At 45.3% G+C, this 27,110-nt stretch overlaps 1 protein-coding gene across 2 annotated transcripts; it reads right to left on the bottom strand.

Annotated features, from left to right (window-relative positions):
- Positions 1-486: 486 nt before the first annotated feature.
- On the bottom strand, positions 487-27,110 carry LOC120841460 (zinc finger protein 883). 2 transcript variants are annotated; one of them, XM_040501641.2, is made up of 5 exons: positions 26,682-27,110; positions 26,509-26,613; positions 22,179-22,349; positions 19,821-19,922; positions 487-5,339 (listed from the first exon to the last, which is right to left on the bottom strand). In XM_040501641.2, exons 1-5 carry the CDS (start codon positions 26,881-26,883, stop codon positions 3,874-3,876), a joined length of 2,046 nt encoding a protein of 681 aa, XP_040357575.1. In that variant the 5' UTR covers positions 26,884-27,110; the 3' UTR covers positions 487-3,873. The 2 variants fall into 2 exon arrangements, with proteins under 2 accessions (XP_040357575.1, XP_040357576.1); XM_040501642.2 differs by having other exon boundaries at positions 22,185-22,349; positions 26,682-27,102.

Genomic DNA, 27,110 nt, shown 5'->3' with positions numbered 1-27,110 from the left:
CATTCCGCCAGGCGAATGAATGAAAATGATGGCCCTCCCCGCTCAGCCGGAAGGAGCCGGGAGTTCACGCACATGCCCTCACGCCTGTTGTTCTGTGCTGCAGACTGAAGGCTCACTTGGGAGGAGGTTGTTACGGCAGCGAGATCATAGAGCTGGCCAAACTCTTCCCATATACGGTTCTGGCCACTCCGGCCCGTGTGAACGATGCAGCATGCACATGTTCAGCACCTGCTCAACACGAAGCTAAAAATGGGTCGAGCTTGCATCCTCCGACGACTGTTTTCGGGAGATTCGGCTCGTTGCGTCCCTCCAATTTGACGCTCCTTTTACATTACGCCGTGCTCCGTGCTCTATCGAGGAGGAAGACATAAAGAATCGAGTCAGCGGGCCTCGTGTTGGGGAAACAAACAACGAGCTCTGGGAGAAATGAGCTACTCCCATTTCACCTTTCGATAAATGGCGGCTAACGCTACAAACCATTCATTCCAATTTGTTTATTTTTCCAACATGTCGTTGGGGGTCCCCAGAAGAAATGCCGTCAAAGACAGCTTGAGGGTGTCTGGGGGCCCATACAAGCAGCAGCAAAGTTTCATCAAAAAAAATAAGTAAAACCAGAAAAAACTGCACAACTTCGGCATTTTTACAGAAACTATGAAAAACAAGTGAATAATACAAAATGTGCAACATAGTACAAAAATAGACAATAAAATGCATATACATTCAAGCACATAAGATGAAAAGAAAAATAATTGCAGATAACCACTATAGCTCATTACACATTTTATGTCTAAGTGGATTCACACGACAAAAAGATATTTGGTGACTTGGACATACATGATATGATACAAGAAATTGCAATTCTGTTTTCCACAAAAACTTCCTAAATTCCTTGAAAGGAAAATTGTTCATAATGTTTTCTTTACGATATTTATTTAGTTAAAACGGCACTTCATATGGGAGCAATTGTAGAAATGTTTGCACGCATTGGCATTTTATGCGAGCGTCGCGTGACCTCGGGGAAAGATGCAGCAATGCACGGGGTGCATAGTCACGCGATATGTATGCAGTGCTTGATCTGCCAGGATGGCTCATAACATCCACTGGAGTTCCTCGCAAGTGAACTGGAGCATGTTTGCCAACATTTGAAAACGAGTCAACCAAATTCCCCCAGCCGCATTAATTAGGCAATGTTGAGCCAAAAAATACTAACTTTACATAAAATCCTCTAAGACTGGCATAGTTGAATGAAATATAAGAATTAAAAAACCAGAAAACCATATACTCATAATGTCCGTTGTCGTGGGAAGGTATTACCACGATCGAGCGCAGCTAAGCACCATTGAGATGCTGACGCATAGTGGCCAAGCCTCCCTTATTGGGATACCCGAAAGAATTGGGAAGAGCTGAAAGGAATAACTCGTCAGAAGCAAGGTAGCAAGCGCGTCTCGAACTGTCGTGTGCAACGAACCGGAGCAGCCATCTTTCTGGCAATTCATACGTCTGATCGGAGATCTTCAAGCGCAAGACAAAAAAATATGGGCGAACTAGTGAACTTGCCACTTTGGGAACCCGAGTCTAAGGAACAGATAAAGGGATAATGCACACAAGGGTCTCAAAACTTGGCTGCAACATTTCCAGCACTCATTGTCAAAAGCTTTCTCTTCAACAGCAATGACGTGCATCACATATGCAACCATCTATGTACACAGCACGACAGTAATAACACGAAAGAGCGATTGCCAGTTTTCTTTCTTTTTTTTTGTATCTTTATCGAAACTCGATTATTTCCAATATCTACATAGTGTGGTGGGGCATGTTTTTTTTTTAACAAAACACAAGGAAGTGCTGAAGTCCTGTTACCAACAGTGTCATGAAGTGCAAGTGAAGTCACACTCTCATATACTGGCAGTCATCCTTGGCCGTGGCAAGCAAAGTAGAATACAACAGACATGGTGCCACAAATTCACCACCTCCAGCCACTTCCCGCAGGGTCACACAGCTGGGAAGCCTAAACCTCAGCAATGAAAGATAAAACCGTCAAAAATAACAAAATTACCTCAATCACTGTCTCAATAATTAAACTTGCAAAAGCAAACCCTAGCAAGCAAAAATTCGGAAGCTGGTACTTGAATTTTTAAAGTGCACAAGAAGTTCCTGGTTGATTCGTTAAGAACCGGCGACACATTTCTAACACTTAAAAATGCTCATCGCCCTTCTTTACAGGTAATTTTCATTCCAAAACACTGAAAAGGGCAAAACTATAATGCCTTGCATCTTGGCCATTTGTAACACTGCTAAATCCTTGTCCCTAAATTTTTCAAACAGCACCATCACTGGAATTCTTATTACGTCTAAGGAGTCATTTGCATCACAGGCTAAATAATTTTCAGCATTTCTTTGTAAAAACTGGGGTTTTCCACACCGCTCCCCACCTTCCATCCAGTGTTTTTAATGGCAGCTTTCACGTTCAGTTTAGACGTTTAGCACTGAGGTACATCTTGGGGCTAAGCTGTCTAAACATTCTTCTATTATAAGATGAGGGGACGTCACGAGGGTTGATTGCGGACATATTTAGACCCACACAATAAGCTATGCTTCAGAGCAGAATTGGCAATACTCTTGATTCGAAAATGCAACTTCATAAGCTCCAGATGTGGCATCAGTAACCTCAGGCGATATAGTTATGCCGTCGCAGGCTGTTCTAACACTCGTAAGGGAAAGAAAAATGTTTGCTGCAAGTTCGATAACTGTCGGAAATGATTTTAAGCAACAAAATGGTTGGTGTCGCTACACCGAAGCATAGTTTAGTGGCTCTAGACATGTCCATATCGCTTTCGGACAGCATACTGTAAACGACAAAATTTTCGCAAGGACCTAATTTTTGCAAATTTTTCGCGAAAAATTCTGGCAATATGTGAAAGCTATGGAAGCTCCACTCGATTCGCGAAAATTAAAACCCGCGAATAATTTCAAATTTTCAGCTTTGGCTCGATTCGCGAAAATTTGAGCCCGCGAAAAGTCGTTTACAGTATGTGAAGCTAGCACGGCACATCAGTAGTTTAGCCCCATGTCGCGGAACAAGAAACTTCGCCGAAATTGTGAGCTGAAAACATGCTTTTTGTGAAGGACATCAAGCTATCAGGCGCCGATAGAAAATTGGCTATCTGCATTAGGTCCTTATTTCAAACAGTCTTTGTTTACAATCCACCCGTGAAAAATCACTGTTTTCAAGACTGTTCCCTCTGCAGCACATAATTTCTTCAACTCAGCTTTGATTTTATCAATATTTGGTAGTAAACGGCATTAAGATGGTCCTGGCATTTGGCACGAACCATAAAGCATCGCAGGCCCATCTTGTCAGATGTCTGACTTGGGGCACTGCTTTCCCATGGGCCTCGGTGACTTTCTCCTTCAACTGAAGAACCTTGAACTTTGGGTTGACAGTCGGTGAGACATCTTGGTTTCTCAAACCAATCTGCTCTCCCTTGCACCTTCCCCCACCTCTTAGAAGTGGCCTTGCAAGGAGAGGCCCTCGTGACACTTGCATGGTGGTCTTTGCATGGCTGGCCAGATTGGAACGGCACTTGGAGGCCTTGGGCCAATGTAAGCATTTGTAATGCCTATTCCCTGTATAGGTATCCATACAAGCCACATGAGACTGACCAGCATTATGTCCTTGCACAGTGATGATTTTGAGGCACTGCTCATATTGGTAAGGCCTTTCAAGCGTGTGTGGATTCGAATCTGTCTGGTCAGACTAGCTTAATTGGCAAAGGTCCTAGGGCACTGTTGGCACCTCCAAGACCTTTTGCCTGTGTGTGTTTAAATGTGGCTACCCAGAAAGGTACTCTAGAAAGAGGCCTTCAGACATTGCTAGCACTTGTGAGGCTTTTCGCCTGTGTGTGTTCGAATGTGGATGGCCAAGGAGGTACTCCAATCAAAAGCTTTGGGACAATGTAGACATTTGTAAGGTCTATCACCTTTATATGCTTCCGTACGAGCCCCATTAGACTCAATGTTATGCCCTTGCATGTGAATGGTCAAGCGAGATCGCACAGAAAAAGCTTTGGGACACTGCGGACATTTAAAAGGCCTATCCCCTTTTTCTGATGCCACAGAAGCCCCACGAGATGCAACCTTATGTCCTTGCATGTGAATGCTCAGGAGAGGCTGTGCAGAAAAGCTCATGGGACAAAGCTGACACTTAAAGGGCTTTTCGATTATGTGTGTGTTAACATGCCAGGTCAAACTGGTGCAGTGAGTAAAGGCCTTCCTACACTGCCAGCACCTGTAAGGTTTTTCACCAGTGTGCATCCTTACGTGAGCTTCTAGAGTGCCACTCTGAGTATAGGCTCTGGGACAGTGGGGGCATTTATAAGGCTTTTTGATTATGTGTACGTAAGTGTGCTTCATCAAATTAGAGCTGGAAAAAAAGGCCTTATTACAGTGCTGACACTTGAAAGGCTTTTCACCGGTGTGCCTTCTAATGTGCTCTCGTAAATTTCTCTTCATAGCAAAGGATCTAGGACAAAGCTGACACTTGAAAGCCTTGTCGTTTCTGTGTGTGGCAATGTGTCTGAACAAAAGCCCCCTAGTAGCAAAGGTCTTATTACATTGCTGGCATCTGCAGGGTTTTTCAGCAGTGTGCCTCCCAATGTGCACTTGTAAAGTTTTCTTCACAACAAAGGAGCTAGGACAAAGCTGACACTTGAAAGGCTTGTCGATTGTGTGTATGGTAGCGTGTCTGGCCAACTGGCTCCTAGTAGCAAAGGTCTCATTACATTGCTGGCATTTGTAGGGTTTTCCAGCAGTGTGTGTCTCTACGTGAGTTATTAAAGTGCTACTTCGAGCAAAGGTGCGGCAACAGTATGGACACTTGTGAGGTTTCTCTCCTGTGTGTATACACTTGTGGCGTACAAGGGACTGCTTTCTAAGAAAGGTCTTTGGACAGTTGGGGCACTGAAACACTTTTTTAGCTGCAATGGGCTCTTGGGAACTCTGTGACATGGGAGAGAGCTGACATTTAGACTTTTCTTGAGCGTCCACTTGCTCATAACTGCACAGGTCACCATTTTCATGGGATGCTGCCGGACACAAATGGTCCTCAAAAGGCCTTTCATTCATGTGGCCCGTAGAGCGAATGCTGCAGTCCTGTTTTGCAGAAAATGACATTGGGCAACGCAGGGTATTGATATGTTGCTCGTTAGCATGAGCAATTAGGTGGCTCACAATTCCACGCTGTTCTCTAGTGACATAGTTGCAGAAACAACAGCTAAATTGGATGTCGCTGGCAGTTTCCAATGGGCAGGTTGTCTCCTCCAGAGGTGCTCCTTTGTGGCCTAGAAAAGACATTGTCAAGAATATTAAAGGGGCACTGAAGTGGTTTTTGAGTTCGCGTTTTGATGATAACTGAATCTAGGCACTCTAAGTATCCCTAAAAACCAGAAAATGTAGTCATGCGGTGATTATTTCTTTACTAAAAATGTAATTGAAGGCCGCCGAACCTCGGATCTATTTGAAAACGAAACCACACTCATTGGTCACCGCTCGCCTATCAAAACGATCTCGGACCAATGGCGTTGAACGACGTTCCGTCGCGCAGTGATCCCGAGGGAGCCGCACCGGCCGAACCTCTTTGTCATTCGAGCTTTGATCATGGCGGAGTTCTCTACGCTCGAGGACCTGACGCCGTTAGAGGTTGAAATTCTTCGGCGGACAACCGACCTGCGGATGATTTCGTATGACGCCACTCCGACGTGCGATGTGGACGATAGCAGGGCTTCGGAATCGTGTTTGGGTTCCGAGGACGACGAAACGCAGACCTTTTCGGGCGTTCTTCGATTTGCGGTTAGGGCAAGCCGTAACCAAACAAACATTTGTCACTGCAGCGTAACCTCTGGTACGTGATGTCAAACGATGTCACCACGTTGACTTTCGCCTCGGGAGGACGGCAGGCTGGTTCAGAATTGTGCAACGAGCGTGTTACCTACGACTGCGTCTGTTGCAACCGGAGTGACCGGAACGACCGCTCTGCGCCGCGCATACACACACCTGCAACCGCTGCAACAAGCGCAGGGGGTCGGCAGCACGGCGACCGCTTCTAAGCCGCCGTCAGCTGTTTCAGCGGTGCCTCTAAAAAGGGGATGCACTGCCACTCAATGCCCTAACAGAATATAGACAGACAGTTTTCTATAGCCTAAAACTTCATTTATTAATTTTTTTCATGATAGGCTCGCAGGGTACAGTGGATGAAAAAAAGAAAAAGATTCACTACGCCGTCTTGGACAATCACGACTCTAATACACGACTTTGCCAATAGTACAAATATCGCCACACGGCTTTTTTACGATTATCAAAGACATGTAATCTTAGCAGCGATATAGCAACGTAGAAATATAATTTCGTGATCAGATAGATGTTGCGAGCGTTCAGGATTGCTAACACTAATCACTTTTCTCCGGTGATGAAAACGCGTGAAAATTCGCATCCTTTATATGGTACGCACCAGTAATACCTTGAACTTGAGCACACGCATGAAATGCGCCAAATAAGAAATCCGGGCGATGTTCGAGGAAACAAATGCTTTGGAAGCACCACTGTAGTCGAAGTAAACAAACACGACAGCACGGACGTTTCTGCTGTCTTGAGAGTGCAGCCACGACATCGCCGCACGAGTAGGTGGATCTCCCCTTCTAGTATGTGCTGGGTTATCATAACGACACACGACGAAAATTCACAGTCAAGGATAGCGCTTTTACGCGGAACAATGAACTTTCACCACGCCATCCCCGTCGACGATCCCCACCGACGCCATGTTTGAAGCGCGAGTTCATGATACGTGCGCTTCCGCGCATCCCGAGGGAACGGGAAATTCACCCCCCGCGGAGGAAGGCAAGGAGAAAACATAGTCCCTTGTTTGTGAAACAATAATTGCAGTATCGCGTATTCTAAACTATAACTATTTTACATCTTGTGAAATTATCATGCATAACATATCTAAATGAACTAAAAATTGTCTCTTTAACGAAACTTTACAAAGGCCGCCAAAATTTTCAAACATACGATAACTTCATTGGTCGGCACAGGAACAGAAAAGAGTCCGCACATATTTTATTCTTGCGAGATTAATACGCGGTCCTGCCTTCTAAAACTGAAGACACTCATTCACTGACACTTCCTTAACGCCATCGCACCAAAAAGTAGCTTCCCCAAAAACCACTTGAGTGCCCCTTTAATAGGGCCCAAATCCCAGGACCTAAATAGTCAAATATGAGGTCCATATTGTTTCATCTCATGGACAGCTTTTCATGGACACAGATTTGGTTGACATTGTGCCATTTCATAGTAACATGCTCTTGAGACATTTCATTGACAACATATTCATTTACAAGGTGGACTGAATTGGATTACAGGCTTTGTTTTATCTGCTGGAAGAATAGGAGAACTACCCAAGCAGGTATCTGATAGAGTAAAAACAAATTCTCTAGCTTTAATCATAGGCATCTAACCAGACTGTGCTGCATGAAGTCCATGTATCACTTCATTCCACTTCGCTCTACTTGAGGAAAAGGCATTACTATATCAGGCTTGAGTTTGTGCCAAGCCTCGTTGGAGCCGCCAAGGGCTCAGCAAGTTAGGCTGCCATCTGTATGCCAGCGGCTAAGGCAGCATGCACGGAAACAACAAAATGTTAAAAGTTTCTTTTGACATTGCGTTTTGTTGTACGGGAGCAGGTCCGTGCATGTTTTGACTCGTGTATCTCCGACGCAGATCAAAAGGGGAGGTCATACTTGTTCTCTAGGCTAAGCGGCACAAGCTACCTCTCGTCATAAAGATACGACCGTTAATACCCATTCACCTATTGTAAGCTGATAACAGCCGTGCTGCTGTCCAGCTTGAGTTGTGATGTCGGGTTTCCTTAAAAGGTGCTCAAGTGACTCAGTTTCCCCTATGTCTACGAAAAAGAAACTGAAGAGTCCCGACAAAAAACAGGCACAATTAGCACTGCAATGCAAAGGGCACACTAGGCTTGCCTAAGCAATGCACCAAAGAAGCCCTCGTCAATCCAGTGGCCAATGTGTAAAAGCTGTTGCAGACAAGCAGCAGTAACAAACCCGCCAAATAAGCAAACAGTGTGCCACCCCATCAGCTAGGGTTGCCACCTGCCCAATTTTTGACTGGTATGGCCGTTTTTTTATAATATAAAGGGCAGGTAGCTCATTTGTATATAAAACCGGCCATTATGTGGCGTTTCTTTGTTTTTTTCAACAATCCGAGTGCACTTTGGGGGAGGGGGGGGGGGGGGCATTTATAAATACTTTTGCGCATATAGCTAGCAAAATAGGCAGTCCGTCGCCAAATGTTTATCGTGCTTGGCTCCCACACAAAGGGCCAAGGTTCGATGCCTCAGAGCAGAGGCACCTTTTTGTTATTTCTGTAAGTGTTGCATCCTGGTGCATTCAAGAATTCTGTTGTTTATTCGAGGTCTGAAAGTTCTACGTGCCGAACCTTCTACACTGATCGTTCTAAAGGCCCATGCATGTACATAAGGGGCTCCGCGTAGCGAGCCGGAGTACATCTCGCCCCAGCGCTCGATCCTGCTGTTACGCCGCCAGTGACGCTAACCTTCTTCCATTTTGTTATGGGCACAAGTTTGCCCAATTAAACATTTATTTCTCAATTTATTCACCGCTTCATCCTTTGTCATTCGTGACGATATGTCCTAGGACATTATTACTGGGTATATATCTGTAAGCATTGCTTATTTTTAAGCTAAATTTGTATATATCATGTCCTGGTCTTTAGAATTGTTTATTTAGCCACCAAAAAGACAATTTTCATAAAAGTCTGGCACATTTACTATTCAGTGTGGCATTCAGTCTGCAATTTACCAAAGGAAACCAAAGAATGGCAATCAAGACATTACTTTGAATCTGAAGACACAGTCCTTTTGTAATTCGAAATTCGAGAGGCATGAAGACATGTTCGTGTTACACGAATTCACAAGTGGCCATGAGCTTTCAAGCCAGGGGATTGTGCTGGTGCCCGCGGTCTATAACCGCGCTCACTACCAAAGCTTCCAGAACCAGCAATTTTTTTAAAAATAGATTTACGCTAGAAATTTGCATGCTGAATATCATGCTCAGTGTCTTAGAGCCATTTTTACTCAAAGCATTATTTAATCTGCAGACATTTTTATGTAAACTACAATGAGTTCTCCACCTGCTGCAAAGAATGATTAGAGGCGCGAGATTTGTTTTTGGCACTTGTGACATCTAGCGCAATCGTGACGTTGATTTCTTTGGGATGAACAAAGCTTCGGCGAGGCTGACGTCAACACAACAGTATGTTCTAGCCGTTCCAGCCACTGAAGCGGCCGAAGCACGCCAACCGATCGGGCCACCGCAACTAACACAAAAGCTGCTTCTGTACAAATTTTGAGTGATGGGTTAATCTTCTATGATCTTGTAGAGGGACAATAGCGACGTCTAGGACACGCATAAGAGAGTCCCGGTGAGAGGGGAGTTCCTCCTTCCCCTCTTCTCTAGTGGTGGCCAGAGGTGAGACAGGCATCGTCACTAGCTGTCAAGGTTCCTAGGCGGGCATCACAAACGAGGCTTTAGCGACATCCTCTTCGCTAATCGTTTAATTTGTTTTAAATTTCCTTTTTGTGTCTTTTTTATTAAGTATACCTGATGTGATACTGCTCCTTTGAACAAGAATAGACCAAAAAATAAGTGCTGAAATTTCGTTGTAGTATCCATTTAAGGGAGACACTACATGCAAATGTCAACTTTTTGACCGCTCACTCAATCGGTGTGATATTTGCAGGTGGTGTTTGTGGCCACATAGAGGAAGGGCATGCAAAGTTTTAGCCATGTAAACCAATTTTATGAGTTTCTATACGCCTCGCAAGTGGGCTCATTTTCGTCTTCTGCGCATGAGAAAGGAAGTAGCGGTGACGTCAGAACGCCGAGCCGATTGGCTGATCGCGACCCCCTATCTCAGCGTCGTCTGCTCCTTTGCAATGTCGTCTGCTCACAACATCATCTGCGTCTGTCTTACCTTTCCTGCGACTTTCGGAAGTGCAGGTCTTTACGAGCGAGCTTTTCAGAGAGGGCAGACGAAATAACTCGAGCGGTACGTTGTTTTTGTCTAACAACTAGCAGATGCGCATCAAGGAGGGAAGTCAAAGGACTCACTGGCGAGGTGTCCCGAGGCGCCGAGGTCTGTTTGCTAAGAACCGAGAGTGAGCGTGTTAGTGTCCGCAAGTTCCCTCCCAAATACTTTTTCCCTCCTTTCGTGTGCGGCGAGACCCCTCATTCTTTAACGGCGTCAGCGGGTTGGCGCAGTTAACGTCGTCTCCTTTACGTCTGCTAGTCAAAGCGATGGCTGCTTTACCTTTCCTGCGTCTGTCGGAGATTCACCGCTTTTTCACCGGCGAAAGTCACCGTTGCCTCGGGAAACAAGGAGATAACAAGAGGAAGAAATTGACCTCTTAATCTAAAATTAAGGTCAGCGATCAAAGTATAATACGGGAAGGGTTCACAAGGGTCGCGCGGGCATATTTTATTCAGCACACCAGCCGGTTGTGGGCCGACGGTCGCCGAGTCGCGGAGTACCTGCTAGGCCTAACTGCCGAAGCTCGCTTGGTCGCGTTCGGTGGAATCGTGGCCATTGGAGCTTTTCCCGGGTGTTTGTGGATCCAGCGTTCTTGTTCGTCGTGGTCTGTTTCAAGTGCTTTTTACTTTTTTTCTTGCTGCTTGAAGTCGGGACGTGTGAGAAGCGCACATAGAAAAATAAACGTCTGTGGGTCGTCGCGACCGCGACGCTGTCGGCCTTGCTGATTTGATCGAAAGAAATGCGTAAGACGGCTTCGGAGCTGTCGTAGGATTTCGTCGTAACCTGCGCAGAACTTCCGAAAATTTCGTTTCGTGAATACGAATTTGTTCTTAGGTTTTGTCTTACGCACATTTTTGGTGTAAGATCGTTTCGTGAATCTGGCCTCTGCACTTCCGAAAGTCGCAGGAAAGGTAAGACCGACGCAGACAACGTTGCGAGCAGACGACGTTGCAAAGGAGCAGACGATGCTCAGATAGGGGTTCGCGATCAGCCAATCAGGGCTTGCTGTTCTGACGTCACCGCTACCCCCTGCGCAAGAACCAGACGAACTTGCCCTCCGCATACCCCCACAAACGAAGTAAAGCATAGCTTTGCATAGAATCTGCTCAATGAATCTATCATTAAGAAATGGTGCTGATAATCATATAATTTTCTGGTGGAATGCATACTGAAAACCTGTTGCTGGTCACCATGAAAAGAAATTTCAGAAAATATGAATTTTCCAAGTAAAAAAGAATTGTGAAAGAAACCTTTTTTACATTTACCAAGTTTTGCAAATTACAATTTTTCATAATAAAGGAACATGCAAATGCTAAATCTCAGCTCATAGTAACCGGCTCCATAAAATTTCACCCAATAAGCAGCAAATATTAAGTCTCTATAGACCTTTTCATTTCAGCAGTTTTCTGACCGTAGGGTAGAGGGCGCTGGCACACTCGCCGCCATTAGGTTGCTTCAATTTGGTTTGATTTCGGTTTTAACGTGCACGCGATTGTGTTGCTATTTCATGCCGTTTTCGCTTTTGTGATACAAATTTATTTATTGTAGCACACAGCGACTGAAACAACGGTACTGAGCCACTTTGAGAACCAGGAAGTGGTTTCAAGCCTACATAACGCGAACTTTCACGAACAACATATGCGTCTGATTATGTCCATCGTTCATTTCGCCCACATTAGGCGGTGAAACAACCGCGCTGATGCGCGGCCGTACACGCGGCCGTACCCGCGGACACTAGTTTCTAGGAAATTAAATAAGTAAGAAGCAGGACAAGCTCCACCTCCAGCTGCTCCAGCACGCTCTCGTCTGCCGCCGTGTCTTTGGCTGCTCGTGCACCGTGTGGTACGGCAGGTTGATAGCTCGCGCTCAAGTCAGAGATTCTACTGCTCATCTTGTATTACAACAAACTACAATGCATGAGCGCTTATACTCCGTTTCACACTTAGCGTGCAACGCTGTCAAAGCTACTGGCGCAAGCGCGTGGCTTCATCTATGGTTTTGTTTGCGCGAAACCGCGTGCAAATGATCAACGAGATCAAGCCCCATGCTCGCACCAAAAACTTTGACAGCGTTGCACACTAAGTATGAAACAGAGTATAGTGAAGAAGCAGGTCGACATCATGATTAACTATCTCCTGAATCATGAAGAACAGATGAAAGGACGAGATTATTGCTCGATGTTGTGTTTTTGTACGCCAAGTTTTTATGAACTTCGCACGGGAAAAGTCTTCTATAATGACATAGGTAATATAAAAAAGAAGTGATATTGCCTCGGCCTGTTTTATTTAAAAAATTAAGTTAGAGAAATATTTTTATGGACCAAACTAGGCCGACTAGAAAATGTCTTTAACTGAAGTACTCATTAACAACATTTCACAATATTGGCCTCATGAAATAGACTATTCGTTGTATGGGCATTTGCTTACAATGTCTTCAAGCTATAAGATAGGTGAAAGCCCCTAAAATGTAGTCTGAAATTTATCTTTCGTAATATATGCCAAATAAATTAAAGGGCACAAAAGAAGTGATATATGGAAAGTTTGGTTGAAGTCGAGCGCCAGGAGCTAGGTACGCCATGGGCCTATGTAGGAAGCTTTTTACTGGTTTGAACCGATGCGCTTTGTAGATTTCGGCGTCGCCAGATACTGAAAGTAACTCCCTGTTCGCCGTCAACAACGCTACACTCGGACGATTTTCATGCGGACAGGTTCTCTTCGGTGTCACATACTGTGTACCCCAGGCACTCTCAAGCTGTCTGCGACAGTTTCTTACGCGAGGAGTCGCAATATTTTTTTAATTAAATAATTGAAATTAACTTTGTGGTTATCTTGAGGAAATCATTTAGGCAATTAAAAGGCATGGGATGGCATACAGTTTGTTGGAATTCATATATAAACCAATCAAGCGAATATTTATACCGCAAAAACGATTAAGAACGTCAAACAGATGTAGGTGATATTGTAAACAAACTGTCTGACGTTGACGTACCATTATTCCTAGCATAAAAAAATCAAATTAAATGTTTGTACTCTATCTTGTCCATGAGTTCCCCCCTATACCGCAATCAAAAGCAACTTTTCTCAATATGTTAAATACAAAACACGATGCTTTCAGGAAACACACGTGGCTATTTATGCTGAGTAATTTTGTCACCTTTCTTGAGATCCTAAATGCGCAATCATATATAAACTTATCTTGTTCTTCCTATTGCGAATGTTCCATCACTATTAGTAAGCAAACCTGAGTTCTCACAGGATTCCGACTTTTGAACCCTCCTGCTCACGCACATTGAGCGCTCACGCACTCAATGCGCGTGAGTGCTAATGCTGATTCATGTTCCCATATACCCTTTTAACACGTATCCGGCACGCCGACGGTAAAAATAGTCAAAACTTGTTACAAAACTAACTGCAGAAGTTGTCCACATCATGATGTAATGTACTTACGTGGTAAATATAAGTATTGTAGTATCTCGGGTTGTTCTAGACTTGGTCTGGAACGGTTGGTGAGAACACTAACACTTTATTTCGTTAACTGATTATTACTTGGCCAAATTTATAATAATGATGAAAGAGTGTTGTCGGCGTTTATTCAGGCCGCTGGTCCCATGCCGTCTCGCTGCTCACTCCGTCTCGTCTCTCTTTATTCCTCTGTCCGACTTCTTTTTAAACCCTAGCTGAGGGTTACCTCGCGATGGCGTGAACTGGTGCAATCGCGAGGCAATACGTCAGCCAGATGATACAGTAGTATTTGCAGTGCTATGGTGTGATTGCCAAGATGTTGTCTAATGTGGTGCAATGGATGTTGCGCGGACTTATGTAAGCGTGCGGCAACATCCGTCGACGACGCAGCACTTGAGCCGGGTAAGGTAACCTGACGCTCTCCGGGGCCGCTCGATCGAGTGGAGAAAAGTTCTCTCGGGAGCCGCTAGGTCGGTGCGTGCGTACGTGACCACAGTATCAGACAACACTTTCCAGAGGAAGGTACAAAACGTGGGGAAACGCGACGAAAAACACGAATTTAACTCATCCGCCAAGGCGCGGGGGGAGAGCGGAGCAACAAGTGGAAGCAACCTAATGGCGGCCGCATCACGTGATTCAAAGATGGCAGCGCCCACGTGGCGGAGGGTGAAAAGGTCTATAGTTTCATAGTGAAACAATAGTTTTATAAGGTGGAATTTATGCCAAAAAGTGGATTGGAGAAAAACGCATTCAAAGCGCTCAAACCTCTACCTTTTCTTTTGCATCGGTGGATTGAGAATAATTTATAAAAAGTAACTATGCGCTGTAAACAAATGGAACTTTCTGGGAATACTCTCTAGATGTTGGCAGATGTAAACAAGACATCTGTAAAAAAAAAAACTTCTTTTAAAAATTCTTTTTTGGGAAGTGTTCCCCCTTAAAGAAACACTGACACCCACCAAAATTTATTTTTTGCCAGGTGACTTATTTTGGTGTCAGAAGACTACTTAATCAATATTTTGCTACAGCATCACATATATTTTTAATAAAGTCGAAAAAATGCAACTGCTCGAAACCGGACTGGGGAGGAAGAAGAAATATAAAGGAGGAAAGAGGTGGCGGAAGTCACGTGGCTGTGTTGCATTTTCCCCGCAAAACAATGCATTTGCAGCTTTAAGAAGCCGCAAAAAATGGGCATCATATTTATTATCTATTTTTAATATTGTGTGCATGCCTTCTGTGACCTACGACTTTGATTACAATTGGTTATACCGGCCAGTATAAAATCAATGAAAACATTATGGCTAATCTGAGAAATCCATGTAAAATTACATGATCGTGGATAAAGCATATGGTGCTATCAAAGTCATGACTTTTGGCAACCGGCAAAGCTTCCAGAGTCACTGCCAATCTTTCCGAATCAAATGCCCAAAAATGAAAAAAAATTACATAAAAAAATGATTTAATTTTTTCATTTTTTTTTATTACCAGTCTTTTCAGAACATTTAGTTTCTTTAATTTTTATGCGCTGTCGTTTCTCCAATCTCAGTTTTTCCATTTCCAAGGAACGCCGGCTCGCTTGCACGTCTGCTCGCTGCAGCACGTTTCGTTGGCTTTGGAAACCAGTAAAACAGTTGTGAGTTTTAGTGCTGCGTTTATAAGCAAACGCAAGCACTGCGTGTTAGCATTGCGCGATTCACACTGCGCATGCGCGGAGCCCAAAATTGTGATCTTGGATTGGAGCACGATGACAATGTGCATGCGCAGCGTGGAGCACGCAACTCCAATGCAAACGCACAGTGTTTGCGTTTGCTTCTATACGCAATACTAAAACTCTCTATACTTTGTCTCACCCTACAATGGACAAAGGCCCAAAGGCTGATGGGCGGAGCACACCAGAAAAGCTTGCATGCGCATTGCAAAAGAGTGTAAAAAAAATTGCGATAGTGAAAGTACGAAGGGCACTAGCCTTACGCATGTGGTTCTCTGTGATAGCCTGCTATTCTATATTGGTGAGGTGAAGGTACATGGTATTTAGTCGTGCCATATTTCGTAAACACGTCAACTGCTTGGGGAAGTTGGAGGGTGCGCAGGCAACACTGACATAAAGTCAGTTATCGCCTTAGCCATAACAATCCAATCCAGTCCAATCTTTGTGTACATACCCAGACCTGTACCTCGCTTTCGCACGTGATCTGTACGTACGCTCCAGTGTCGAACGCTCGATGCGATTCGTCTTCACTTCTTAATGGCCACTGGTTCTGATCCCGGGTTCTCTTTGCCAGATTGCTTCCAGACGGTATTTAATCCATTCAGTAGTAGCAAGCAGACGGAGGGCTCGATAAGCAGACGAAAAGCTCACCTCCGCATGACGAGTCTTGGCGCACTGATACGCATGACAGAGCAAATATACCACGCGGTTTCTAACAGGCTCGTGATTGGATCCAGCAGCCTGTGGTATTGGGTTTTAGTCCATTGCAGGATGAGAGGCAGTATAGCAAGGTACAATCCCACACCAGCTGCCGCACTACATTGGGGCAGTGAAGAGTATTGTCTGCATTCTAAAATGACATTTCGCGAGCCATGATCGCGAGTAGTTCCGCCATGCCCGCTGAGCAGAAGACCAGAGGGACCCTCACTAGAGTACTTCCCGTTTCTGCCGCAGGAGGGCGAGTAACGAGCTGGAGATGCAAATAGGGATGCCCCGCTGGACCTAATTAATGGAGACTTATAAATCTTCTCGCTATATGCAAATATTCTTACTTCAATCTCAAATTTGAAAAAGCAAATATACCCGTTTTCACCTCAAGAAAAAAGCAAGTTTTGCGCATTGTTCACAAGCGGCGCGAAATAGTTCTTACGAGATTTGGTTATCGGAGGAAAAAGCGATGCTTTTGGCGTTTGAAACGTGTACGTCTGGACAAGATAACATATATAATCTAACGTTCACTCACATGTATCTTAATTATCCACATAAAAGGGGAAATTAGTAATGGTCCGCGTGGCGCCGGACTTTTTTTACTATGGTTCTTGAGGCGAAAACGGGTATAGACAATCACGAATGATTCACGCAGGTTTTCAGGGCATCTCTGCCTAACGCTACTCTTGAATAATAGCCTCAGCTTAATTTTTGAAATTTTTACTGAACTCAACTTATTAAAGATTTTTTTTTTTTAATATACACCAGGTGCCTGCCTGCACCAGAGCCGTATATTGGGAGAGTTTGGCCAGTGGGGGTGGCGACGAAGGCGCCGGAGAGGAGAAAAGTAAATGAAAGGGAGGAGAGCGCCGAAGGAGCGAGAGAGAAAGAAGGGAGCAGAGAGGAGACGGCCGCCATTTTTCAGCAACGCCGTCGGAGACTGGTCGGAGAAGAGCACTGCTGAGGCTACGCGTCGTCTGCTACGGGCCGACTTCTTTTTTGCCTGAATAAAAGTTTGTGGCCATACGCCGAAAAATCTTCATTTATTATTTTTAACCCACCGAGGAATAACAGAATGTCATTTTCTTTGCCAGAGCCAGCGATATAAAAGGCAATAACCGAGATTTAGATGCCAATCCCACACATTCTGCCGGGAGAATGATCGAAGATGGCGGCCCTCCCCACTCAGGTGGGAGCAGCCGGGAGTTCACGCGCATGCGCTCATGCCTCTCGCTCTACGCCGCGTGCTGATTGGGTCACTTGAGAGGAGAGCGTTACGGCGGCGAGATCATAGACTGACCAAACTCTCCCCATATACGGCTCTGGCCTGCACCATCCTGCTTTGAAAGTGTGCTTTTCTTCTAAACAAACAACTGTGACATTGGTACTTTTCCAAAGACACTGCAAGTTAGCCCCCTTTAGCACGCTCCTTAGCGAGCACCAGTGCATGCACTGCAGAGAAGCAAAACTCGTGGAAGTGAGCTCCGTGGGTGTTACTTCCCCACAAAGGACTGGTGCTCGGTAAGAAGCACGCTCAACGGGGCCAACCCACCGCGATCAACTTGGGGAACTATGAATATTGCAGTTCATATCAAAGAGAATATCAAATAGCGTATTCTTATTAACCATTCTTTGAAAATCTGAATATTTTCACAATCCTACTAATATAAATGTTAGAAAACATAATATAGTTATTGTGGTTTATAACTCTGAAAGGCAGCACCTGCAACTATAGCTAAAAGATTCAAGGGTTTCCAAGGACCCGTGTGAAGTTTGGTTTCTGGATATCATCCAGAGCGGACATATTTTCCGAGCGGTGGTTGATGTGCGAAGCTAAGTGCCTTTTTGGTATTGGTTCCTTCAAGTGTACCGGTAGATTTAAATAGTGACCAGAACTCTAAGATCCGGTGGCCTGCACGGCCATTAGATTATGGAGTAGAGTTGGACTTTATTTCGATTTTGGCGGTCTTTTTCTCGCTGATAGGCCTGGTTCTTTCAGTAGCTGGTGATGCGTCGTAAAGGCAGGAAGGCAATGGGAGACATTAGAGTGTGCAAGCAATGGTGTTATTTGGACGGACGTCAAGAGCTTCGCTGATGCGAAGAAGGGCAGCTCTGCTTGTTCTCTGTGTGAGAAGCTTGAGGTGGGCTTTTATGAAGGTAGAAGGAGGGGTAAAGGATCTTGAGACGGATAGTGGCTAAGTTCAAGGAAATTAAAGGGAAGATGGGGCACTTCTACATTTGAGAAAAAAAGCTTGAATTGCGTTTATTTGGCCTTTGGAATAACAGATATCAAAATTATATTTCAATGCAACGCGCCGGAGAGCCACACGAGCAATTTCAAAATAGGACTGAAGCCCCGCCTCCCTAGCCTTGGGCAGCCAAAAGATCCGTCGATGACGTCACGGACAGCGACTGTCTTTCGAGTTTTTCTCGCGTTTAACAATAGTTACGCAGCAAATGGTTTGGGTATTCTGGATCACGGGGTAAAAATACACTAGAATTCACTTCTAACTCATTTTTTCCAAAAAGCTCCGTAGCTTCCCTCTAAGCAGGGTTTATACAGGCTACAAAATAAAAAACTTCAAGGGTTTTCATGGACTTTTAAGGGCATGTAAAGGTCCCCTTTCAAGGACCCCTTAAAATACTCTATCTAGTAAATAGCAAAAAATCAAGTAATTCGGTTAAAAATGCATGGAGTTTGGTCGGGACCAGGATGAACTTTGATAAAAGCGATAATTTGAAAAAAAAAAAAGGATTTTGTTGTAACAAGCGGTTACTGCATGTGCAACAAGTTACGAAGGGGCACACACATGTGGTTATGAAGAATGGTAAAAGAATGCTCGTGCTTAGTAGGGATCCAAATTTCTTTACCATGCTCCATTATTTGTGCTTTGAGAGGCATACCATTAAAAGGCTAAACCTTACAGTTATATTTAATTTCTAATTGGAGATTAGTTAATCCATTCCAGAAATGTGCAGCACCTTCCATCATCTCTTCGACGAACTACGGCAATATGACGTACAGCACGAGGAGTGGTTTGTGTTTGCTTACCCTTTCGTGATTTCAGAACGCAAAGAAAGCTAGATGGTAACAGAGCAGGGTATGTATAGGCTTTGAGATGTGTTTGCTCGGTTTCCTTCGCGTTCTGAACTCGCAGTGGGAAGAGAGAAGGAAATAAGCCACCTCCAGGACACACAGAGAGTACAAGACAGCCCGAGCACAGACCAGACCGGCCCCACAATTCCCAGTGACGTGCGGCGCAGCGTCGGATTGACGAGAAGACTCGCAGAATTTTCCAGAAAGGTCTATGGCTGAAATAAAGGCTTCGCCTAGGGGATGTGAGCAGCCACCCGATTAAAAGGGTTCAGCCCCTTTCATCCGTCCATCCATTGATCAAGTGGTTACAAGAGACAGCGAAACACAAATGTATGAACCAGAACTTCAGGCGAGTAAAAAAACAAGCAGGCTGCTGCCAACAGACGATATGCAAAGTGAACAGTGCTGCCTAAGAGTGCGCCGAAAACTACATCCGCCATTTTTGTAGCTGCAGGAAAGCTATAGTGCCTGATTTAAGTCGCCGACTGGTGTGTTTACAGCGTCCTAGAGTAGGACGTTAATTTTCGCCCGATGACGTCATAAAGAGTCATGCGTTGCCGGCCACAATTCTGGCAGTGTCAGAGCAGCAGTGGTCGACTTGGCAGACGCCCGTTAAGCCGCTGGTCGTTCTCCAGCTCGACACTTCATGCAAGCTTTGGCAGCCAGTGGTAAAGTATCGCAACAATATAGTAGCTAGCTTCAGATATTGCAAGAAGCTCACCGAGACCTTCCACAGGGACCACTGAGGCGTTTGCTCCCATTTCGGCTGAAGGTCCAGCTGACATTTCAGGAGGGGTTAGGATGGTACATAGTCTTGAAATCACTGATATAGGAAAAAAAAAGAAGAAAAGAAGCGAGGTTAACAATAAGTTTGCATCTCAGCCAATCAATGGTACTAACTTTTTAAGTGAGTTGACAAATTGTGTGTGGTATTGCACTGGGGCAAGTTGCCTGTATTATTTCACTTCAAGCACAGATTCCATACAAGACTGAAGTATAGACCGACACGCGGGCTTGACGTCACGGAGCTGCGGCGGCGCTGCGATCACGCCGGAGCCGGGGGGTGTGGGCAAAAGCGCGCACGTTTCGCATGGGCGTCATAGCATTTCAGCATGCCGCGAAGCTGTGTTGCCGTTAATTGCACCGAAATGTACAAGAAAAGCAGCGGAGTGTGTTTCCACAAGTTCCCGGCAGACTCTGAAAGGCATTGAAGGTGGATAATGTCCGTGGATCGAAAAGAATGGTCGCCTCGCGCGAACGACCGTTTGTGCGGCAAACACTTCCTTGAAGGCAAGTGCGGCTTCCATTTCAATCTCCGTCCCGAGGCTTGCTTATGTGCAGGGAAACCGTTGTCTGATCGAGACCACCCGGATTTTGTTCCCACAGTGTTGCGCACAAAGCATCGGCCAAGCGCTCGTCGAAGGCTCGGTACGCCCATTCTACCCAGCAGAAGGGGATCGGCGACAGAACGGCAGTGTTGTATGTTACTGAAAAAAGCAACGAAATACGTTACTCGTTACTTGCAAATAAAAGGTACGCGTTACTGAGCTACGTAACCTAAAAATAAAAGGGACGCGTTACCGCTACTGATAAGAAGTAACGCGCGTTACTTCTGTGTTAATATTTTTTTTAAATTATGATTGAGCACATTTTACGGTTTTGACGATACAGGTCATATATATCAAGAAACATTATGTTCATTCAGAAACTGAACATAATTACTTTATCTCTTTTTACGGTTTCATCTAAATACTCACGAGAAAAAACGCAAAGAAAAACATGGCTTGACGCCTAAAACACGAAGTAGTAACGAGTAACGTAACTACGTTACTTGAAATAGTAACGTAAGTACGTTACCCGTTACTCTGTCGAAAACGGAACGAGTAGGTTACTACGGTAGTAAAAAAAAGTAACGCGTTACCGGCAACGCCATTACTTAATGTAACGTGTTATTGCCAAGACTGCAGAACAAACAAAGCGTTACTGCTTGTCATGCCTTGTGGTCATGAGGGTAGGAAAAATATCACACCTTGACTTGAAGACGCCGTGTGTATTTAATCAATTAACGAATACACACACTTCCGCAGACCCACAGTCTGCTGATCCCGCCGGCAGTGCGGAAACCGACTCGAAGTAATCGTAGGCCTCGAGACTTGTACGCCTGCACCGTGTCGGCCGTGAACTGGCTTGGCGAAAAAAACTAAATAAACGACGACGTGAGCCGTCGACTTCGGTGGCAGCAACTTTACGTCGGAAGTCCAGCAGGCCTTGCTTACGGCGTACGGATCCACATAGGCAACGCCGTCCACGCACAGTTTGTTTCGATACCGCTGCCGTTTAGGCTCGGGCAGCGAGCTCAAATAGTCGGGCACAGCATACGACATACGTTGTGATTAAATACGACGCACAAATAAAGACACAAGCCTCCCTGCAACGTCCACAGCGAGCGCACGCCGTAGAACGCAATGGCGAAAACACGGAGAGCCGGGCTGCTTTTGCCCACATAGCTACCGCGCATGCGCGGCCTTCTGGCCGTGTTGGTAAACAGAGTCGCTCCGCGTGTCGGTCTATAGAAAAGCTGTTGGTAGAGCAACATGCTAAATTTATCGTGCAGTTAAATAACCTGGGACTAGTGTAATAAAACCAAAAACCTTTGGAAGTTAAAGGGAGATGCAAGCGATAGACTTGTACATGTCTTCTTGCCCGTCTCAGCTTAGTTAACATCTTGCAAACGTTAACTAACTTGCCTGCAGCCTCACTGTTTTCATTGATGTTGTATTTACTTCTGTGCCACAAATTAAGAACCACTTAAGAGAAAGCCCAAATACAATTAACAGCAAATGAGGAAAAGACAGAAAGATAGTGATCATCCTGCCTGCAAATAACCTTCGCTAGGTTTGAATCGTGTCCCGATGGGCTCTCTTGGTGACATCAGTTAACTTGCTGCTTTTCGTTTCTTTTTGCAACCTTACCAGCAAGCTCTTTTTCGTTGGATTAGTGGATATTGCTCTTTTTCTCTAAAAACTGAGCTAAATCAAACTGTTGCAAAGCTACTAAAAATGCCAGAAGCTATTCGTACACAGACCGTCGTCCTCCGCATGTTCCATCTCTCGTGCTGCTTCGGCTGTGGCACACTCCACTGTACAGTTAGTGGAACTGTTCCTCGCATCCTGTTGTGTTGTCAAGGGGTTCAGCTCTGGGGAGATCAGAGGCTGTGGCAGCTGAGGAGGTTCAGCAGCGCCTCTTTTATCTGGAAATGGCAGTTCAAGCCAAACAATGCACTTTCACAATTGTTATAAAAAAACTGGACTAGTATTTATTTCAATTAAAAATGAGAACAAAAGTCAATACTGACTCGGGGTCGAGCCGGGGACTCATTCGGCATCTGGCGCGAATGCAAGAAAGGTAATGGCGGTCGCTTTTCGGTACCGATGTTCATTCCACAATGGCTAACAAAATTTTCAAAATTCAGTGCCATCTAGTGGCTTAAAAAGCAGTTTCAATTTCGACAAAATGGTGGTCATGAAACAGTATTTCATTGGGCACTACTGATTTCGCGCTTCAATGGCAGACGAGAATTGGTTCTTTGATCACCTCGTAGTTCTTTCTTGATTTGTTTTAGTTTCAATGGTGTGAACACAAGAACTCAGTAGTACAGAGCGACGACCCGTAAGCGCATCGATTAAATTTCCGCCGTCAAAAGGCATGAGTTACTTGTGCCAAGAGATGAAATGAACAACACTTTGAAACAAACGCTTACGCAGCCATTGTATCCGATCTGTGCGTCCTGTTGTATTGACGTCTCTAACGTACAGGCCTCATATATCCTTTGCCTGGTAGTATTTTCAGCTTCTTCCGTTGTCAGCTTGAAGAAGGTCGCCATTAGTTTGGCATAGATGCCATATAGAGATGTGCAAATAATGATTTTTTTAATTTGATGCGAATAGGAAGTGAATAGTTATTTTATACAAATAACTGCGAAGGGAAAAATTTTGAAAGGAGGCGAATAGTTTGCGGCCGTCAGAACAGTCATGAGATTAAGGAACGAAAAATCCAGGACAAACACGACAAGGTCTGAAGGGTTTTCTACCCTGCTCATTCACCAGCTCGTGCGCAATTACTTTTACCATTAAATACCGAGCGAGCGCCCGCTCAAAGTTTGGAGATAATTGTGGAAAACTGGGGGATGGGCACTTGCTACAACCAGGAGCGAAAATGCAGAAAGGGCACACCATTGGGTGGTCCCTTCCTTGGTTCATTTCAACCACTGAAATCAAAATGGTGGCCGTTTCACACGCTTGGCAAATGGCCGTCATTTGCCGAGCCAGAGTATGCCAATGTGTGAATATGAGACTTCCACGGAAAAAAGTGCATAAACAGTCTATTGAGTCAACTTAAAAAGGTGACGATTACACATCTACTCTTCGTCGCGGAAGCCGTCAAATGACTCTTCTGAATAACAGAAGAGTATATCGACGCACTCGTCGGTTAAGGCAGCGTGATCGCCCCTAAATTTGAAGAGACAACAATAACAATGCGACACAACAACAAAAGGACGAGGGAGATAACGGAGGCATTTTACATATCACGATGTAGGGAGGGCACGTGTGTCAGCGCCCCCTCTGTGGCCCTCTATCAAAAAGAGATAGAATATCTCGGCCAATGGGAACATGCTGTGTGGTGACGTAGGTGTGGTGGATTGTTCAGGTTTTTTTTTGTGGCCTTCATGTTTTTCTTACTAAATTTCAGTTGTAAGTCAGCGCCTTGTCTGTGTGTATACTCTTCTACTGGTCCGTCGTTTTGTTTGCGCTGTATTTTCGTCCCGCTTATAATGCTGACAAAAGTTTTTCGAGCCAAGAAAGAAAGGGTGATGTGCGAGAGAAATAGAAAATATGCGGGACTGCCAAGTTTACACTGCTACTCAATAGGTGGCGCCAGTGAGTCCTCTCGTCGCAAGAGATATTAAAGGGGCCCTGCAATCATATTTAAGCGTCTACCTTTTTTGCGGTTTCCACGTCTCTTGGGGTTCGGGCAAGCCAGTGGGCATGGAGAGAGTAATTAAATATTAGTGCGTCATATTTTATCTGGACGACGCGGAAACCTCCTCCACCTTCCGGAGGGACCCGCAGTGCCGAAAGCGCGCAATATGTGACCTCTTTGGTCCTGGACTTCCTACTGGTCAGAGCCGCTAAAAGCTTCTTTTTAGTCGAAATACCATATATGAGTGGCACGAACTGTTTCAATTATTTATAAAAGTTGTTTTTGTTCTGCTTTTTAAATCAGAAAAGAAACAAATGCAGTTTAGAAAGTACAGAAACAAGAAATGACCCGTCGACATACTCGCCACTAAGCGGTGGAAAAGGCGGCGCATACTAGAAAGGTGTAGTGGGATCAGGCACCGATGAGTGGCGAGCGTAGAAAGGTCCCGGATGTATGCGGCGGCGCTGCGGTCGTATGGACTGGAGGATCCAAGCGGTTGCGGGCATTCCGAAGGCCTTCGGTGAGCAGCTTTGGCTTGCGGTTTGGCCATAAACGTGGTATGGCAGCGCGAAGTAGCTCCCGTTATGAACTGATTGTTAACCCGTGTTTGCTGTCGTTTGTGGCCAATGAAGTGTCATGCCGAATTAGTGTTTCATCGCGCAGCAAATGCAATGCGAGCCGCCCTGGCTGCCCGCTTCATACAGCCTATCCAGAACATGCTTTAGTGGCGCCCTCTCGAGCCGTCGACATGGAGTGCGGCAGCTGTGACTGCTCGCTGAGCTTACTACCCCTGCTCTAGTTCACGGTCACTGAAGCGACCAAGCACGTCATGAAAGAGGTTATTTTTTGCTTGTTTTTGTAATTTTAATTTGCCCATAACTTTTAAAATAAAGCAAAATTCGAGAAAAGTTTAATTAAGTTATTGCGTTAAAGGGGCCCTGCAATCATATTTAAGCGTCTACCTTTTTTGCGGTTTTCACGTCTCTTGGGGTTCAAGCAAGCCAGCGGGCACGGAGAGAGTAAATAAATATCAGTGAGTCATATTTTAACTGGACGACGCAGAAACCTCCTTTACCTACGAGGGCGTCCCGCGTTGTCGAAAGCGCGCAATATGTGACGTCTTTGGTCCTGGGCTTACAACTGGTCAGAGCCGCTTAAAGCTTTTTTTTAGTCGAAATACAAAATAAAAGTGTCGCGAACCATTTCAATTATGTATGAAATTAGTTTTCGTTCTGTATTTTAGATAAAAAAAGAAACAAATGCAGTTTATAAAGCACGGAAACAAGAAAAGACCCGTCGACAAACCCGCCACCAAGGAGCGGAAAAAACGGCGCATACTAGAAAAGGATAGTGGGATGAGGCTCCGACAAACACAGACCGTAGAAAGGTCCCGGATGTACGTGGCGGCGCTGTGGTCATATACTGGCTTGAGGATCCGACCGGTTCCAAGCGTTCCGAAGGCTTTCAACGCGGGCTTGGCTGGCGATTTGGCCATTTGGCGGTATGGCAGCGCGAAGTGGCTCCCGTTCTGAACTGATCTTTACACCGCGTTTGCTGTCGTATGTGGCCAATGAAGTGCTATGCAAATTAGTCTTTAATCGAGACACAAATGCTATGGAAGCCGCCCTGGCCGCCCGCTTCATACAGCCTATCCAACACGTGCTTTCGTGGCGCCCTCTCGAGCTGTCGACACGGAGGGCGTTAGCGTGGGCGCTCGCTAAGCTCACTGCCCCTCCTCTAGTTCCCGGCCGCTCAAGCGACCACGGACGTCATGAAGGAGGTTATTGTTTCCTTGTTTTTGTAATTTTAATTTGCCTATAACATTTAAAATAAAGCGAAATTTGAGAAAAGAAGAGTTTCTTTAAGTTACTACGTTCAGTGCGCTCAGGTTCGGTGCAAATTAAAAACCAGTCAAAAAGTTGTTCCAGGGCCCCTTTAAGTGCGCACAGGTTCGATGCAAATTAAAGACCAGTAAAAAAGTCCTTGCAGAGGGCCCTTTTAAGAGGTTCTAAAGCCCTTGGTCTTAAAAACTCGCAAGTGTCTGAACGGGCCTTTAAGCGCTCATCCGGGTTTTCCACTCGTTCCTAACACACCAGCAAGAAGGAAAGCACCGGTAGCCCTTTCCCCTTTTTTTCTCTTGCCCCCTTTCAGTAAAACGGTCTTCACTCGTTTGCACCTCAAAAACCGCAGTAAAAGAAGTCCGGCTTCTTGCGGAGCTGCATTTTAGATTGGATATCTGTTATCTCACCAAGACGTACATGTTTCAAACGCCAAAGGCATCTCTTCTTCCTACAAGAACCACTTCGCGCGGCGTATGAACAATGCACAAACATTCATTGTTTTCTTGAAATGGAAACAAGTATAGTGAGGAAGCTGCATTTGTGCAAACGAATATTCTGAAAACTTACTACACAGACTGGAACACTTACGCTGCCGTTTCGCCGATCCCTCGCTCGATCGCCTCGCACCTTGTGGACGCGCGGGAAGGTTCATGGACGGAATTGCTTCTGCCGTTAACCTTCGGTACTTGTAGCCTAATTGTAAAAAGAAAAGTGACAAGCACGTTCACACTGGGCAGAGAAGCGGTCGGGGCAGAACTTACCCAGAGACTTGTAGACCGGGTAAACAAAGTCCTGCTCCTGGAAATGCTTGCTGCAGACGACAGCCGTCGTTGACGGTGTCTTGCCCGTTCTCAATTTGAAGACCCAAGCTTTTCGTAGCCATGGCGTCTTTGGGTACCGGTGAAAGCTGACGCCAGGCGCATTTCGAGAAGTGCATTTCGGCACTGAGCAATAGGTCACCATTAGGATGGATGATGTCCCTATTCACACTCCGAGCAGGACAATGCGGAGCAGGAGGCGCTGCCCGAGCACTCCGAGTAGGGTGCCCCGATGTCAGAGCGCGTTCCGAGTGCGAACGGATAGGGGAAATAGGGGTGTCGCGCACTTTTCCCGCACACAATGCTCGACGTCGAACGTCGGGCAGCGTCGGGCGCGTCGGGTTCGTTCGACTTTCGGCGAACCGTCTTTTT

Source organism: Ixodes scapularis, unplaced genomic scaffold (assembly GCF_016920785.2).
Source record: "Ixodes scapularis isolate PalLabHiFi unplaced genomic scaffold, ASM1692078v2 PGA_scaffold8__174_contigs__length_109621045, whole genome shotgun sequence".
Lineage (NCBI taxonomy): Eukaryota > Metazoa > Arthropoda > Arachnida > Ixodida > Ixodidae > Ixodes > Ixodes scapularis.
This window is presented reverse-complemented; position numbering and strand designations above follow the sequence as displayed.